At 39.6% G+C, this 15,466-nt stretch overlaps 2 protein-coding genes across 4 annotated transcripts; one reads left to right on the plus strand and one right to left on the minus strand.

Moving 5' to 3' along the window:
* Window positions 1-246: 246 nt before the first annotated feature.
* ss18 (SS18 subunit of BAF chromatin remodeling complex) lies at window positions 247-9,904 on the minus strand. Of its 3 annotated transcripts, XM_020635431.3 has the most exons (11): window positions 9,730-9,904; window positions 9,165-9,241; window positions 8,985-9,069; window positions 8,414-8,570; window positions 7,012-7,242; window positions 6,722-6,892; window positions 6,376-6,453; window positions 4,848-4,970; window positions 2,980-3,110; window positions 2,477-2,539; window positions 247-1,757 (listed from the first exon to the last, which is right to left on the minus strand). In XM_020635431.3, exons 1-10 carry the CDS (start codon window positions 9,796-9,798, stop codon window positions 2,522-2,524), a joined length of 1,140 nt encoding a protein of 379 aa, XP_020491087.1. In that variant the 5' UTR covers window positions 9,799-9,904; the 3' UTR covers window positions 247-1,757; window positions 2,477-2,521. The 3 variants fall into 3 exon arrangements, with proteins under 3 accessions (XP_020491087.1, XP_020491078.1, XP_020491097.1); XM_020635422.3 differs by lacking the exon at window positions 2,477-2,539; XM_020635441.3 differs by lacking the exons at window positions 2,477-2,539; window positions 6,376-6,453 and having other exon boundaries at window positions 9,730-9,903.
* Window positions 9,905-10,529: 625 nt separating this feature from the next.
* psma8 (proteasome 20S subunit alpha 8) lies at window positions 10,530-14,598 on the plus strand. Its single transcript, XM_020635491.3, has 7 exons — window positions 10,530-10,733; window positions 12,411-12,537; window positions 12,646-12,770; window positions 13,093-13,215; window positions 13,317-13,436; window positions 13,955-14,017; window positions 14,123-14,598. Exons 1-7 carry the CDS (start codon window positions 10,632-10,634, stop codon window positions 14,216-14,218), a joined length of 756 nt encoding a protein of 251 aa, XP_020491147.1. The 5' UTR covers window positions 10,530-10,631; the 3' UTR covers window positions 14,219-14,598.
* The last annotated feature ends 868 nt before the right edge of the window (window positions 14,599-15,466 follow it).

A 15,466-nucleotide genomic window follows, 5' to 3' on the forward strand; every position in this document is an offset into this window, starting at 1 on the left:
ATGTGCTCTGGACCTCTCTGGATGCATCTGGACAAAGCAGACATGCTGCTGAGCGGTGCTGGGTCATTATCAGTAGGAAACTGATTACCAGATAGCAGATGAAGACAAAACAATTACATCAAACTGTCACATTCTGACGGCACCAAACTCGCACATCTTGTTTATGTTGTCGGGGGGATGAATGGATTTGCAGTATTTTATTAATTAAAGTTGTCAATGAAAGGCTATAAATAACACAAGTCAAAATATATTAAAGATTCTTCCAATTTATTGTACAGTTATACATTGCCATGACACAAATGTGACCACTGGGATGGGGTGTTGAATGCAAAATGTTAAAACAGCCATATAAACAATACGAGGATGATGAAGTCCTCTTCTTTATGCCACTGTACATGTGGGATCAATAAAGTTTGCACCATAAAACAGATATCAAGCCAGTGATATAAAACTGCACTGAAACTGAAATTAAGAAAATCCATTTCAGAACATTATTTTCACATCTTATGTTACATATTTGACAGTAACAATCTTTATTATTCACACACAACACTATTCGAATGACATCAACTTAGACGTTTATTCAAAGAGGGAGACGGGGATTCCAGCATTGTCAAGACTAACAAAACAAAATATTTCAGAAAAATGTCTCATACCAGGTTTGCAGTCAATGGACAAGATTGAGGTGCTTGTACAGAAAAAAAAAAAAGGACTTCAGGGAGCAGACATTTAAAATTTGTGGCTGTATCTACTACATATGGTCTCTTCCCAAATATATGTCTGGGCATATGGCCACAAATTTGGTCAGGAATTGTGAAAAAAAGGGGGGAAAAAAAAGATCTAAGTCTGAAATTTTCTTACTGACATAAAACACATTTTTATGCACAGAGGCATTTCTTTTTTTTGGATTAGAGATGGAGCACTTTCTCTGCATGCTGATGTCCATTGAGAAGTTTCTGTTTATTTCAGTTCATTTTCCATTTTTACAGAAAGAATCCATACAGTGTCACTAATGTATCAGGTCCAATTGAATAGCTTTACAAATAAACAAAACAAAGAAATACAAAAAGAAAATGTGCTGGATGTGATCTTCATAAAAAAGAAAACATTGACACATACACTTCATGAAATAACACAGCTTCAGTACTAGATTCCAATGTCTTATACAAAGTTAGCTTGATCGAAAAAGCATAAAATATATTTTTACATCATCACATACATCAAGACATGTACCATGGCCTAATGGGAAGTTCTTCTGGTGCATTACTTCATCTCTACACTCCTACACATTGACCTACTGCTGGCATTATTGCTTCTTATGACCAAGGAGCTGAAGGATAAAGAACAATGCACCACAGTAGACTGAAACTGTACGTTTAAATCTTCTCCAATATCCAAAATTTTGTAAGCCGGTGTCACAATCTGCAATGCTAAAGGATAAGGCAGTTCCATTTTTAAGGCATTGCTGCTTTGAGACATACTGGAGCAGAGGGTGAGTCATAAACTTTCACTTTATCAAGTCCATGTTCAAGATAAACTGAATGCATGTTATAGGCCAGAATGCAAGCCCAAAGACAGGGGAAAATGTATCTTGTATTTTCAGTTGTGTGTTCGTGTCTGAGAGAAACTCAGGGAGCTACGGCCATCACTTAAGTCTGCTTAGCAGTTGACCAGATGTCAAAGCTCAACAGAGATCAGAGCAGAGCTGTGTGGGTTGCTGTGACCATCTCTCATTGCTGGTAATTTCCATACTGGCCCTGTGGAGAGAAATGTCTTTGTTAGTGACCTTCTAAAAAAGGGAAAGTAAGAACTTCAATTCACAAATCTCAATATGTTGCAAACAAACGTCTGTGGTTTAAACCATATAATACTCCACAACATGATTTATGCCTGCATTTGCTGGTATTGACCAGCAGGTGGCAGCATGGCCTTATAACTCAGGAACTCTAAATTCTAACTGGATACCTCAGCCGCAGAATGGCAAATTCCTTATTAAACAGTGGAAACTAGATTCAATTGAATTCAATGCAAGAACAACTGTAGTTGATGGAATTCTAAGCAGGGGTCGAAGTATGTGTTTGACATTAATGGGAACTAATTTGGAAGGAACAATAGGATTTGGGTCTGTCGTACATAACATTAAATTGCAAATTGTGCTACAGGAAGGGACAATAGAAACCAGTGTTGTAAAAAGCAGAGATTAAGAACACAGTCAAAGTGCTAAACTTTTGGCTGTGTCTGCAGACTAAGCATGCTGTGTTTCAGGACCTCGTGACTTACATTTCGACCCCTGGTTAATAAAAAAAGAAAAAAAAAGAAAACATAAAAACAAAGAAAAGAACAAAAAATAAGACAGGAGAAAGATGGAAGGAAGATCAAGAAAAAGAAAAAGACAGAAGAAACATAAGAGATGCAAATTAAGACTAGGTGGTCAAACGTCTAGATTGGACGTTGAGGTCTTCACAGCAACCATTACCTTTGCTTCTTACAGAGCTAGTCAGGGGTTCAAATCCCCGGGTCTTTATTTCCTCATGTGCCCCTGAATATTCAAAGATAAAGATATCAAAGTGTAGCTGTGGTCCCCACATAAGACCACAGGAAATACAGGGCAACAAATAGATCGCCCTTTAAACACGAGAGCAGTCTGTATCATGTTCAAGGAAGATTCGTCTTAAAGCCCTCATATTTCACTGAATCGGCATTCCACATTAGCCAGGAAGTATTTTATTAATATTCAAATTAACAATGAAAGACAATAACATACACACACACGCACACAAGTTTGGAAGAACAGAATTAACCCCCAATATGATGGCAACATGCATATCATACTAACTTTAAATGTTCATGTTCACTCACACTGGTCTCTGGTACACAAAATACACAACTAACACTGGCAATAAACATAACAAGAGGGACGGACTAAGAGGGAGTCATAAATACGTCTCTGTGACTCTCTTGTGTTTTAGTTATACTCACCTGGTCGTAGCCATAGGGGCGCTGCTGCTGGCCTTGTGGGGGTCCAGGTTGGGGAGGGCGATAGGCTCCATACTGCTGTCCCTGCCCTTGAGGGTAGTTAGGATACTGTCCTGGGGCAGTTTGAGAGGGACCTACAGCAAATGTAGAGAAAGCAGTTTAAAAATCATATATGCTCGACAGAGTAAGATAAAGTAAGGTGAATTTGCTGTTTGGCAGTCAAATCAGACTATTCGATCATTTTACTTCTCGCCTTTTATAACCATCATCCTGTTTTCTTTTTTTTTTTGCAACACCTGCGTGCTGCTTGTTTTAATCCAGGAGCAGTTTTGTACGGCAAACAAAAAGCACCCTAACAAAAACGCAATCTTCAAAAGCACTACAAGACCATTTGTAATAAACACTAATGTCCTGAATAACATTCAAACCAAACACATTTTTCTTTGAATAAAAGGTAGATTTTTTTTTTATTATCAACTGCTCAAAAAGATATGTAACTTGTAAAAAATAAAAAAACAATTCAGGTTTGGACTCAAACAAGGAACCCAGTCCGAGCAGCTCAACTTTTGCTCATTAACCGTTTCCATTTCCTCCTTCTTACTCTGAGGACTCTAGAGAATCCCTGTGAGTTTACTATCACTAATAAGGTGGGATAAAAAATAAAAAAAAGGCTGATGGATGACAAAGAGATGATGGTGGATATGTCTGACCCATTTGTTTAGGCGGCCTCCACAACGCCTGACTCAGTAATGAATGAGAATAAGTGAGTCAGGTTGGAGCAGGGCTGAGATTCCCTAATGAAAGGAGACATCAAGGAGACTCTGTTGGTTTTCATTAGGAGGGGCAGGCTTCATTAAAAAAAAAAAAGAAATCTGTTCATCAGCCCCCGTACACTGTGGCTGTCTATGCAGGTGCAGTGAACAACCGAGCACAGCCTGACTGGGGCCGAAGTCAAATGAGGCCCACGCAGCATCGTTAGGCGCTCATAATGCCCGATGCTGTTGAGCACAACCTTGTGGAGGCCTGTGAGAGAAAGCATGTGTGCGTGTGCCAGATGGATCTCACCTCACAGCCTCTGCCCCTCTGCTAGCTCATTACTGACATGAGCTCTGGCTCTGACAGAGGCTTAGTGATGGAAAGCAAGACTGAAAAATAATAAGAAGAAAGACCAAAGAGTTGCAACAGCCTAAAAACCTTCATTCACATGGAACTTTTTTTATTTAACATGTTTTATGTTAAATTCCATTGCCACACATTCAATAAGAAAACCATTAAGTTACTAAAGTTTAGTGTAGTGTTCTCCCTGCTTTAATCTTTTTATTTTATTTGAAAGATTTAGAAGTGTCATGCGTTTTTAGATGTTTTAATAATGATGTGGTGTGGCTACTTACAGCATCAAGTTTCCATCTTCTATTACTAAATACAAATTTCATTTAATTAAAGGATCTAGGGTAGAACTCCTGGTTTACAGTAGGGCATTACTCAACTTTTTATCCAAAATGCAAAAACTTGAGAGTTCAAAATGTCTGCTCACACTGCCTGACGATAGTACGTACCCATCGTACAAAGATCCCCCCCCAGCTCCCTCAGAACAGTTTGATGTATTAAACTGTATAATCAGGAGAAAGTGGCTGCAGTCACTACTGCTGATTTCTCTTCCAACAAGCTCCAATCCCCTAACCATTCATTAAATTGGTCCTTTAATTCCTTGTTCTTGTTCATATCTTGACTTGCATTTGGCAAAGAAACAATTTCAAGGGGCACTAACCACCAGGAGTATATTCAGTGGTTATAAAAATGCAGCTAAAGGAAGCTAATAGTGCCTCCTACTGGACAAATATGTGCCTCATATGCAAGGGAAGATAACTCACCATATGCCTGCTGTTGTGGAGGGTAGCCTTGCTGACCTGGGTACTGCTGCTGAGGAGGGTAGCCCTGCTGCTGGGGTGGGCCTTGCTGGTATGCTTCCTGCTGTTGGCCATACTGGGCATTACCTTCAGGGGGCAAAAGCACACAATGTGATAGTTGGATGATCACAGCACAACAGTAAAGGAGAAATAAACCCTTTTTTTAAGCTATAAGGTGGAAAGAAACTCTTTCCATTCCAGATCATGATTGCAACAAAGCATTCGCTGGCAGGTAGAGCCAGATATGAGATACGATTGGATACTTTCTAATAGATGACAAACAGTGTAGCAGCAAAGGCTTTGAAGTTAAAGTAAAGAAAGGATCACTTATAAAGTGTTGAAGTCTAAGATGGATAAGTTAATGAGCTCTAAAATATCAGTTTTTAAAAAAAGCTAATGGCTATACAGTTTAACAGCAAGTGGTGAAAACAATGCATGCTAACTGACAATAAAAACCCTAAACAAACAAACATCACACATAAGATAAGATCCCTTTCAGAAGTTTTGGGGGGAATTCCAAAGCTTTAATTTGGCAGACTGTAATCCTCACAACCTAAATCAACTTAATTGAAGCGTATAGCTTTAGTATATTCAGGTAATGCTTGGCATTTAAGGAAGTTATGATAATCTTAGTGGTATAAAGAAAAACTAATTATGTTTTTAAGAAGTTTGGGGATGCACAAAGTGTGTCTGGACGCAGGCCTATTTTGTGCTTTTGTTTGTGGGTGCATTTGTAAACTTTCTCTCAAATACCTTTCCTTTAGTTCAAAACATTGGAAAACATGTTCGAAAGGTCTGAGGAAAACAGAGTTGTCAGTAGAAGAAACAAAAACAAAAAACAAACAACAAACAACAAATAAGTAAATGTTAATAGGACAAAGAAAGAGAAGGAGTTGTTTCTTAAGACTCTTTAATAAAGTAATGAAAGCACCTCTTCACTAGTAGAATGATTCTTTACAATAGGGGATGGTTTATACATTCCTAGTTCTTCTTTTAATTCCTGATGATTGTTTACCGTCTCTACATACAATTCATTTGAAAAAAAATCAAATAGTTTGCACGTCGTTTGAGAAGCACTTCATGAATATGAATATTCATTCTGCATATGCAGCATCGTCCTTTTAAAATCTGACTAATTGACATGATTTTATACAACTTGGGTACAGCTTTGGCCTTCTCACAGATAAAACTTAGCCTAACTTTTCTTTCACACCAACAGAGAGGTGGAGCAATTGGGGGTTGGCTATGAAAGACTGGGTGCATGTTTACTTATCTGTGGTGTAGCACATAGAAAAATTGGATGCATTGTGGAGTTTTTTCCAAATCGGATATTTTTCCCTAAGTCACTCTGATTTCCCAGAAAATAATGAAGAGACTGATACAATGCTTTTGTCACAGTCTCTTTGCATTATTTGTGTTTTAACACAAGTCCTGGGTTTAAATTGATTTATTTTTGGTTGATTTTCTCCAAGTGACTGGAGGGTTCTCCTACCTTCTGAGGCTCCCTGTCCTGCGTGACTGTACTGGTCCCCATAGTAGTCTTCCTGCCCTGGGTACTGCTGTGGGGGTCCTATATACACATACACACAACATACACACAAGTAGATTCAAGGTGTTGTTGGATCGGCTGTGTGACGGGGAGAGTAGAGGGGATGGAGTCCTTGCCACTAGTTTTTATTAGAAAGCTTTCTTTGGGTCACTTGACTAATTTTATGATTGGAGTCCGTGGGTTGCAGGACTACAGGAGTGGAAATGGAGGAAATTAAGATGAGCACGAGTAAGAAAAGCAGGAGGGTCACACACAACTTGCACACTTTTCTGACACTCTGACGGTATACCTTGCTGCGGGGGTCTGTAGGGTGGCATTGGCCTCTGCCCCATGACATGGTTGCCTTGGTTGACCTGACCCATCATGCCCATTGGGTTCTGTTGTCCCTGGTAGTGCTGTCCACCACCACCAGGAGGCATGTTATACTGCTGAGAGGGAGGCTGCTGGTGCATCATTGGACCTAGACCAAGAGGCTAAGAGTTATCTCTCAAACTGTAGAAGGCCCAAAACCTTAACAAGCATTACATGGTTATTCAAATACTACTGAATGATGTAAAATCCCCAAATGAGTTGATTTACCTTGAGTGGGCTGCATGTTCATGTTTGGCCGAGGCCCATAGTTTCCCATCGGCTGGCCCTGGGTCATGTTCATTTGACTCTGAGCTGGTATGCCCTGGGAAGAAGGGACAGTGTGGTTGTAGCCACCCATTGAGCCATGGCTGCTGGGGGGTATATTCATAGAGCCACTGGGCATGTTGGGAGGCTGGTTGGGGCCGGGACCAGGACCTTGCATGGGCATGTGATTAGGACCTGGAAAACAGCAACAGAGATGATTCACAACCATCATTAAAAATGTCAATTGGAAGTTTTATTAAACATGAAACTTGCAATACCCTTTATTTTGTAATATGTGTTCTGTGCGCCTATCTGATATGTAGTGATTTATTTCCATGAAAGAGAAACACAATTTATCTTTTCAATTTTAATCTATACTATGTAGATATCTATCAGTTGTGGAATTCACTGTTTTGTCTTTTACCACTGAGTTACAGGGTTAACACTGTGCATTATTCATTAAAACCACAGTGATACAGAATTTATAAGAGTTCCATTAAAATAGCAAAACAATCAGCAGCTCTGGGATTCTGGGGGTTTCATTAAATAAATGAAGAATAAGGCAAGGCAAGTTTTTAAGGGTTAAAAGGGAAATGAATTCCACTAAAGTGCAACTCCATTGAACAGGAGCTATAACGTAACAACTTTTTTTTTTTCCTTGGAGCCCCTACTTACCTAAATACTTAAGAAAATCTGGGACCCCCAAGGACCCAATCAGGGTAAGAAAAGATACAGGGCCAACAGAAATGAATAAAATCTAAAAAGTTGTCAATAATCAAATCCCAACAACTCCCAATCCCATCTTTGTATAAACTATCCAGAAGTGTCCTTGTATGATTTTAGTTGGTATGTGCTCATTTAAATTTGACAGCCTCACATCAGACAAAGCCTCTGAACTCTTCGGGGGCCAGGAACACAGGTTGGGAACCAATGACCCAAGTGACCAGATATTGATTCTTTCAGCACTGGGAAGAAAACATCATGCTAAGGCTGAGCTAACAAGTGTTAACATAACACTAACAGTCTAAATGTATATTTATTGTTGCAACCCCCCCCCCCAAAAAAAAAACAGCTTGATGCAGCTGAAGTGAAGGGATCAAATAGCAACCAAGGACACACTGAAAAAAACATGAAGAAACGCATGAAGAAAAGAGGATAACCACAATTAAAGGTGTACAAGTCTGAGACCACCAGAGCAAATTGGTGACATCATCCTCCAGCAGAGCGACCTCCCTCACAGTTCTGTGCTGTTGCTAGGCAACCAAAGTGAGACAGGGACTGAGGGAAAAAGAAGGGGAAAGGAAGGCAAGGGAGGGAAGGTGAAGAGAATTGGGGAGGGGGGGGGGGGGGGGGGGGGGTCACTTACCAGGCATCTGTCCATTCATCTGGTTCTGCATGTGTGGGGCTGGAGGGCCGCCGCTGACCATACCCTCAGAGGGCATGTTGTGACCGTGAGGAGGCTGAGGAGGAGGTCCGCTTTGGTTCATCCCACCAGGGCCCATGGGCATGTTTTGAGTGGGAGGCTGCAGGCGCACAACAAAAGAGACAAAAAACACACATCAGCTGGCCCACAAACACATGAGAGCTTCAGCCACTGAAAAGAAATAAACAAGATAAAAAATTAAAAAAAACAAGATGTCCAAGAAAAAAATATCATTATCAAGTCAAAATGTGATTTCCCTTAAACAAGCATGGATAAAAACGTTTAAAATATATGGTTTATACGAAAGGGAAAACACACAGTCACTATCTTGGGCCATCAACAACTGAAAAAGTTGTTCAATGAAATGCATTAAGAGCCAATGGGCACTTCAATTACATCCATTTACATGATATAATGGGGTAGTGTAAATAAACAACAAACTAACTCCACAAACTTTAGGCTTACATTCGTGGTGGGCTCAAAAAGGAACTATCAAAAAGGGTCCAATACTCACAGCAGGGAGGAGGGACTGCATGTTCTGATTGGAGTCTGCTATCGTCGCCAGGTACACTAGATTTCTGTGCAGCATCTGTTGATAACTGAGCAGGTGGAGGAGAGACATCAATACAAGTTAGGACAGGAACAACAACATGAATAAGACTGTTAACAGGAAACATACAGTTGTGTAACTTACTGTGAACACTCTGCTGTCTTGCCTTTACTCTGGAAGTCCATTATACACTGGATGAGCTGATTGTTTTCATCAAGTAACTGCAGGAGTGAATATAGAGATTTAATCACGTGTTTAGACTATTCTGCGATATTGTGATTATGCATGTTTACTACTTGGCTTGCACATTGTTCTCAGCCTTTAAATTGAATGCAAAGAGGGTTGAGGAGTGGGGGGGGTCGTTTTAGAGGATATGCGAGTGTGCATTTCTAGCTAACAAAAGACGGGTCGCGCTAGCTAGCTGTCCTGAGCTAACAAAACGACAGGCCTCCATTCATGTGTGATATAATGTTACTTTGGTCCGAATAATCGACCAATGCTTCATAGTCTACACACATGGGCCTCCCCCCACTCTAGACGGGTTCGTATTCACCGCGCTTTGCCTCCCCCCCGCTGCACATTGTTCACGATCTCTTCACACCTGGTCCTGAGTGGGCACCGCTACACTGATTAGCTACACGGCTAGCAGCGGCTGGTGCCTCCATTCTGAGTCGCAGCTAAAAAAAAAAAAAAAGAAAAGATGAATTACCTTTTGTATTCCTGCGGGTGTAATATCACCCTTCCCACGCTGCCTGTGAGGTGCAAACGCCACCGACATGGTGATACCCTTTGAAATTTAAGTGAACAAGGGCATAAAAGTCGAAAGACTGCTAACACACTTAACACATCGGTACAACTCCGATCAGACAGTACAGAATAGGACGGCGATGTTGTAATGCAGTGGTCCGTTTTGGGGGTGGACAAAACAAATTACAAAACGCCGTGTGGGTTTACGGTTTATTTCAACGACAAGTAAAAAACGTGGTGTAAAAATACACCCGAGATGAATAAAATTAATTTAGCACACTTTATAACACAGTTTAATGCGTCCGTGTTTTCGCTTGATTGGATTACAAGTTCACCTATTTCACATTATGGAACAGTCCAGATTTAGTCCTAAACCACGGGAAATGGAAAGCTCAACAAAAAAGAGGGGGGGGGGTGGCAGTTTTTTCTAAAGAATAAACTACGGTAACTATTCAAGCAGTGTTAGGCAAAAGTAGACAATAAAATGCGTTTTAAACCAAGTTTTACGTTTTATTGTTTACATACATTGCAACCGTTTCCCGCATATTGTATCCATCGTCAATCTAATTGAATTAGTCAATCACATTTAGTTATTAAGAAAGAAAGTCGGTTGATGTTTATTCTGTTATCTGTTATTTCTAACTTAAAAATATTTTTATAATATAAAATATTGACTATCCTATTAAATTCCATGACATCTTTTCTCTGCGCAACCCGTGATTTGGTATCGCCTCAGTTCAGAGGTTAAGCGCATGCGCAGTTTTCAACACTCGGTATCCGCACTGAGCATCTCGTAGCTAACAAGCTGAATCATTTTGCTGGAAGTGTTTTTCCTTCTTGTGAGTGAACGCGAATTACAGTGCAATGGCGGCAAGATATGACAGGGCTATCACCGTGTTTTCCCCCGATGGCCATCTCTTTCAAGTGGAGTATGCACAAGAAGCCGTAAAGAAAGGTTCAACAGCGGTGAGTCTGAAAGAGAAACTAATGCTCAAGCTAACGTTAGCGAACGTCAATTAGCGAGCCAGCTAAGCTAGCGCCTAGCAGACACTCGTCAATCTGATGGGTTTTTATTCAGATTTTGTTGTTTTACATACTGTTTTACACTCAAGTGTTAGACTATTTACGTCCTTTTGGGACTTACAGTCGATAACTTCACGAAAACAATAACTTTCTTCAAATAAAAGCTAAGCAAGCGTTTTGTCGCTGTGTCACTCTGAGCGTGGTTTCAATTTCAGTCTGTGATTAAACTTCACTTCTGTTCACTCCTGTTCACTTCTGTTCACACTTTGTTATTGAAAAGTATGTTTCAAAGCTACTTTTGAATTAAATGGTCGTAAAGACATAGGGTAATGTTGCATAATCAATTCAATATTATGTAAACATAATAATAATAATAATAATAATAATTGATAATATCACTAGATGTCAATAAAGTATATTTATCTATCTATCTTTTACATACTTTATGTGTAGCCTGTATTCATTCTGGAACAAATGACTAGTAAAATAATGAATGGAAATAGATGTTTGTTAAACAGACTTAGGGATGAGTCTCTGACCTGACCGTAATAAGTGTCTTTTTTATAAACACCTCAACCTTGCATATTATTTTACTTTTGTTTGGCACACTTGTAAGTCTGATTTAAAATTGAGCTATTGATTGAGTGGATAGTGTTCTTCCACATTTATTCAGAGACCACTTTGATGAAAAGGACCTCAGCCTGATAAAGAAGGGTTATGTAAAACCCTCAACACTTTCTTGTAATCCCACACAATGTTCAACACTGTTGAACATTATGGACAATAACATGCACCCCTTACACAATCTCGTGTGTGAACAAAAGAGTGTTGTTAGTGGGAGGCTACGGACGGCTAAGCTGCAAAAAGGACAGATTTAAAAATACTTTTTTTTACCTACTGCAATTGCACTTTATAACGACTCCCTTTTAAGTAAGGACAGAAGACATTTATACTTTTAAACTTTAGCCTGAGTTGCATATATCATGTATCAAACTGTATTGTGGGCTCATGTTTCTTTGTATGGGTGGGATATTATGTATATATGTGTTGTGTTGTGTGTTTGTATGTATGCTGGCTGCTGGAAACCCTAAATTTCCCTGCTGGGATGAATAAAGTATATCTTATCTTATCAAATTTCCTTTCCTCGCTGTCTGTGGGCTGAAAAAATTGTAGTTCTTGGCACTATGATACAGAATAATGCATTCAAATAGGAACAACAGTGTAGCTTTCGTGCACCGTTCTCCAGACTTTCTTCAACAGTAACTTTCCCTCTTCCATGTCCTTGCTCACAAGGATCGGAGTTGCACTACTGCACCATTGAAATAGCTTCCTCTATCTAGCTATTTAACCATCCAGTAGGCATACCTTATTATTACCACTTGTTATTTGTTAGTCCTTAATAGACGGAATGCTAACCATAGAAGTGTGAAACACTGATGGGAGGTGATTTGTGTCTAAACAGATTTTCTCTCCAGAATTGCATTGCCGAACATTAAGACATTTGATAAGTGTGCTCATAGTACTTATTTTAGGATACCAACAATAGCCAACTTCCGGGAATGAGAAGTTCTGTGTTGCCGATGTGCAGAAACTAATGTTGCTGTTTTGTATTCTTTGCAGGTGGGGATCAGAGGTAAAGACATCGTTGTCCTTGGTGTTGAGAAGAAGTCTGTTGCAAAGTTGCAGGAGGAAAGGACTGTCCGTAAGATATGCGCCCTGGACGAGCATGTCTGCATGGCATTTGCAGGTACCTCAAAACTACAAAAAAAAAAGTGAAATGTTCATTTTGTAACATGGAAAAGGGGACTAATCAGTGTTATGTATAGTAACTTCACTCTTTGGAATGTTTTTTAAGGTTTGACTGCAGATGCCCGCATCGTGATAAACAGAGCAAGGGTTGAGTGCCAGAGCCACAGGCTAACTGTTGAGGACCCAGTCACAGTGGAATACATCACACGCTACATAGCTACACTGAAACAGGTACTCCATCGTCTTATAGTTTATTAATGGTGCTCTCTGTGCTAAAATGATTGAAAAAATTTACTGAATTGACTCCAGAGCTGGGACCTTGTGAATGAAAAAACAACACACATAACAGGAGCTACTGCAACAGGCTGCCTACCATTACAGCACCAATCTTTTCAAAAGTTATCTGAAAAATGTCACATTCAATGACAGCTTAATATTAATGCATAGTTTCAATAAAACATTTAGGTTCTGAAAAACTTTTCCTGTATGTCATATTTTTTTCGTAACAAAATTGAAAACAGTGATAAGTCACACCAGTTGATTTTATTTGTAGCGCTACACTCAGAGCAACGGGCGCAGGCCATTTGGCATCTCTGCGTTAATTGTCGGCTTTGACTACGATGGGACCCCCAGGCTGTATCAGACAGACCCGTCAGGAACTTACCATGCCTGGAAGGTAAATATGTTTGCTCTTTGTTTATGACTTTGTTTTCTTGTTAATCATGTCAGTATAAAATTGATTAATAATTTCATTTTGTGTCCTTGGAAAAAAATCAGGCAAATGCAATCGGTCGTAGCGCAAAAACTGTGAGGGAGTTCCTGGAGAAAAATTACACTGATGAAGCCATCGCAGGTGACAATGAGGCTATCAAGTTGGCCATCAAAGCTTTGCTTGAGGTAAGGTCAAATTAAGGTTTTGCGTCAATGCATTTTTATTAACATAGTACTGTTATTAATAACATATGAAAATGCCAAATAGAATGTGCAAAATAATTACCTTGACAATTTTCAGTCTACCACAGCTTGAATTGAGTTGAATTGGGACAGTCCAGACTTCATCAAAGATCACAAACGGCTACCAGACATAAATGATAAAGTCATCGGCTAGAAATGTTTCAATGTCGCCTAAGATAATGCTAGTTTTGTGTTGCAAAACTGGCCCACAAGGGAGACATGAAAGTGGAGAAAATGATACCGATCAGTCCATAGTGGGTAATTCTGGAGGCACATTTTTGCACATGCAGTGCTCATTTCAGTGATATCTTAAAAAATGCCCAGTATGTGGTTGATCAACTGGTCAAGCATAAAAACAAAATGCACATTTGTCAAGGACTGTTTTCCATTTGTTGTTGTCATACCTTTTCTAACTTCTGAAACCTTGTCTCACAGCCTTCATACATTTGTGTTTGTCACAGGTTGTCCAGTCAGGAGGCAAAAATATTGAGCTTGCTGTTATCAGACGGAATCAGCCACTCAAGGTGAATGACTACAAATGATATTGTTTGTTTTGACTTTTAATCTTCTTCTTTTTTCTTTTCTTTTTTTCCCCTTTTTATTAAAGCATTATTGTTTTGCTTTCGCAGATATTGGAATCCAAGGAAATTGAGACTCTGGTGGCTGAGATTGAGAAGGAAAAAGAAGAGGAGGCAGAGAAGAAGAAACAGAAAAAATCCACCTAAAGCAATTAACTGAAGATTTGTCTTCATTGCACTTGGATTACAATAGCATATTTGGGATTCAAATATTCCTACGTTTTCAAAAGTTGACTTCTCTCATTTATTTCATTGTAAAGAGCTAAATCACGACTTGGGATCCGGTTATGTTGTCAGTGTGATACTGTTCCACTTGCAAAGAATAACAACTTCTTAACTTCCAGCAATTGAGTTCAATGTTGTTAAAGAAACACATGCATAGATCTTAAGGGGTTACATCTTTATCTACATGTACTGGATGTTTTTTTATATACATCATCAAACAGCTCTGAAGGTTAATAATCTCTGTACAATGTTTAAAACAAACTTAAACTTAATACTCAATAAAAGCTGACTTGTTTGTAAAATGCCTTTTCACATTGTTTATAAGACTGGTTTTAAGTAAGTTAGGTCAATGTATGAAGAGTAATATTGTTTTTACTAGTGGTAAAATGAATGGTTTCTTAAAGGCAAGAGTAGAGGTACTTGAAATGAGAGCGAGGAACAGATAGTTCTTTCTTGTCCCCCCTCTTTATCGATTATCCTACTGCAAAGCAAGTACTGCCATAAAGATAACTACAGTTTAAAACACCGCTAGCGGCGGTATAGTGTTTGTGGCTATAAAGTGCAGTGGTTTTCATTTATCAGCATTCTGCTGTAGACCTGGAAATGAGAAAAAGGTATCTCTGATTGCTTTATAAAGTGCACACCTCTCTCTCAGTCATTTAAAACAAATTAGCGATGAGCGAATGAAGTGTCTAATGGTGGCCCAGTGAGACCCCCTTTTTTCCGCCTTGCCTTTTTTTATTTCACCCTAAATTCGCTTATCAAGCAAGCACTGCTCTGAATTCTCAACGACACAATTATGGCCGGCGGTGTGGTAGGGCTGCTTAATGGGATCCTGGCCTCAGACCCCAGTGGGAACTTTCAGTGACTTTAATCTGGAGCCCTTTGAAAAGTTGTGCCGTGCTGTGCTGAAGAGCCCCGGGGGTTCCCTCTGACTCTCACCAAAGACATAATGGTGAATGGTAAAGTCCTTCATTTAGAGTCAGCTCCCCAAGCCAGGATTTCCTGAGTGGGTGCCCTGGCTGCCTTGACTAGAGCAATTGCACTTTGTCTGCAATTTGTCTTGTTTGTGAGTGTTATAGGTGGGTGTTTGGGCTAGCGTCAGAGGATCAATTAAGCTTCTGATATTAGCTCCTATACATAATGTCATTAAATCCATGGAGGGTAATT

This window comes from Labrus bergylta, chromosome 4, assembly GCF_963930695.1.
Source record: "Labrus bergylta chromosome 4, fLabBer1.1, whole genome shotgun sequence".
NCBI classification, from domain to species: Eukaryota; Metazoa; Chordata; class Actinopteri; order Labriformes; family Labridae; genus Labrus; species Labrus bergylta.

Excerpts from the sequence above, each read along its gene's own strand:
- psma8 (XM_020635491.3), top strand. The coding sequence starts at position 10,632 with ATGGCGGCAAGATATGACAGGGCTATCACCGTGTTTTCCCCCGATGGC. Across the intron at positions 10,734-12,410 it reads TAAAGAAAGGTTCAACAGCG|GTGGGGATCAGAGGTAAAGA; the intron begins GTGAGTCTGAAA and ends TATTCTTTGCAG. Across the intron at positions 12,538-12,645 it reads TGTCTGCATGGCATTTGCAG|GTTTGACTGCAGATGCCCGC; the intron begins GTACCTCAAAAC and ends ATGTTTTTTAAG.
- ss18 (XM_020635422.3), bottom strand. The coding sequence starts at position 9,798 with ATGTCGGTGGCGTTTGCACCTCACAGGCAGCGTGGGAAGGGTGATATT. Across the intron at positions 9,070-9,164 it reads AAGACAGCAGAGTGTTCACA|TTATCAACAGATGCTGCACA; the intron begins GTAAGTTACACA and ends CCACCTGCTCAG. Across the intron at positions 6,893-7,011 it reads GAACATGCAGCCCACTCAAG|GTCCAATGATGCACCAGCAG; the intron begins GTAAATCAACTC and ends CTCTTGGTCTAG.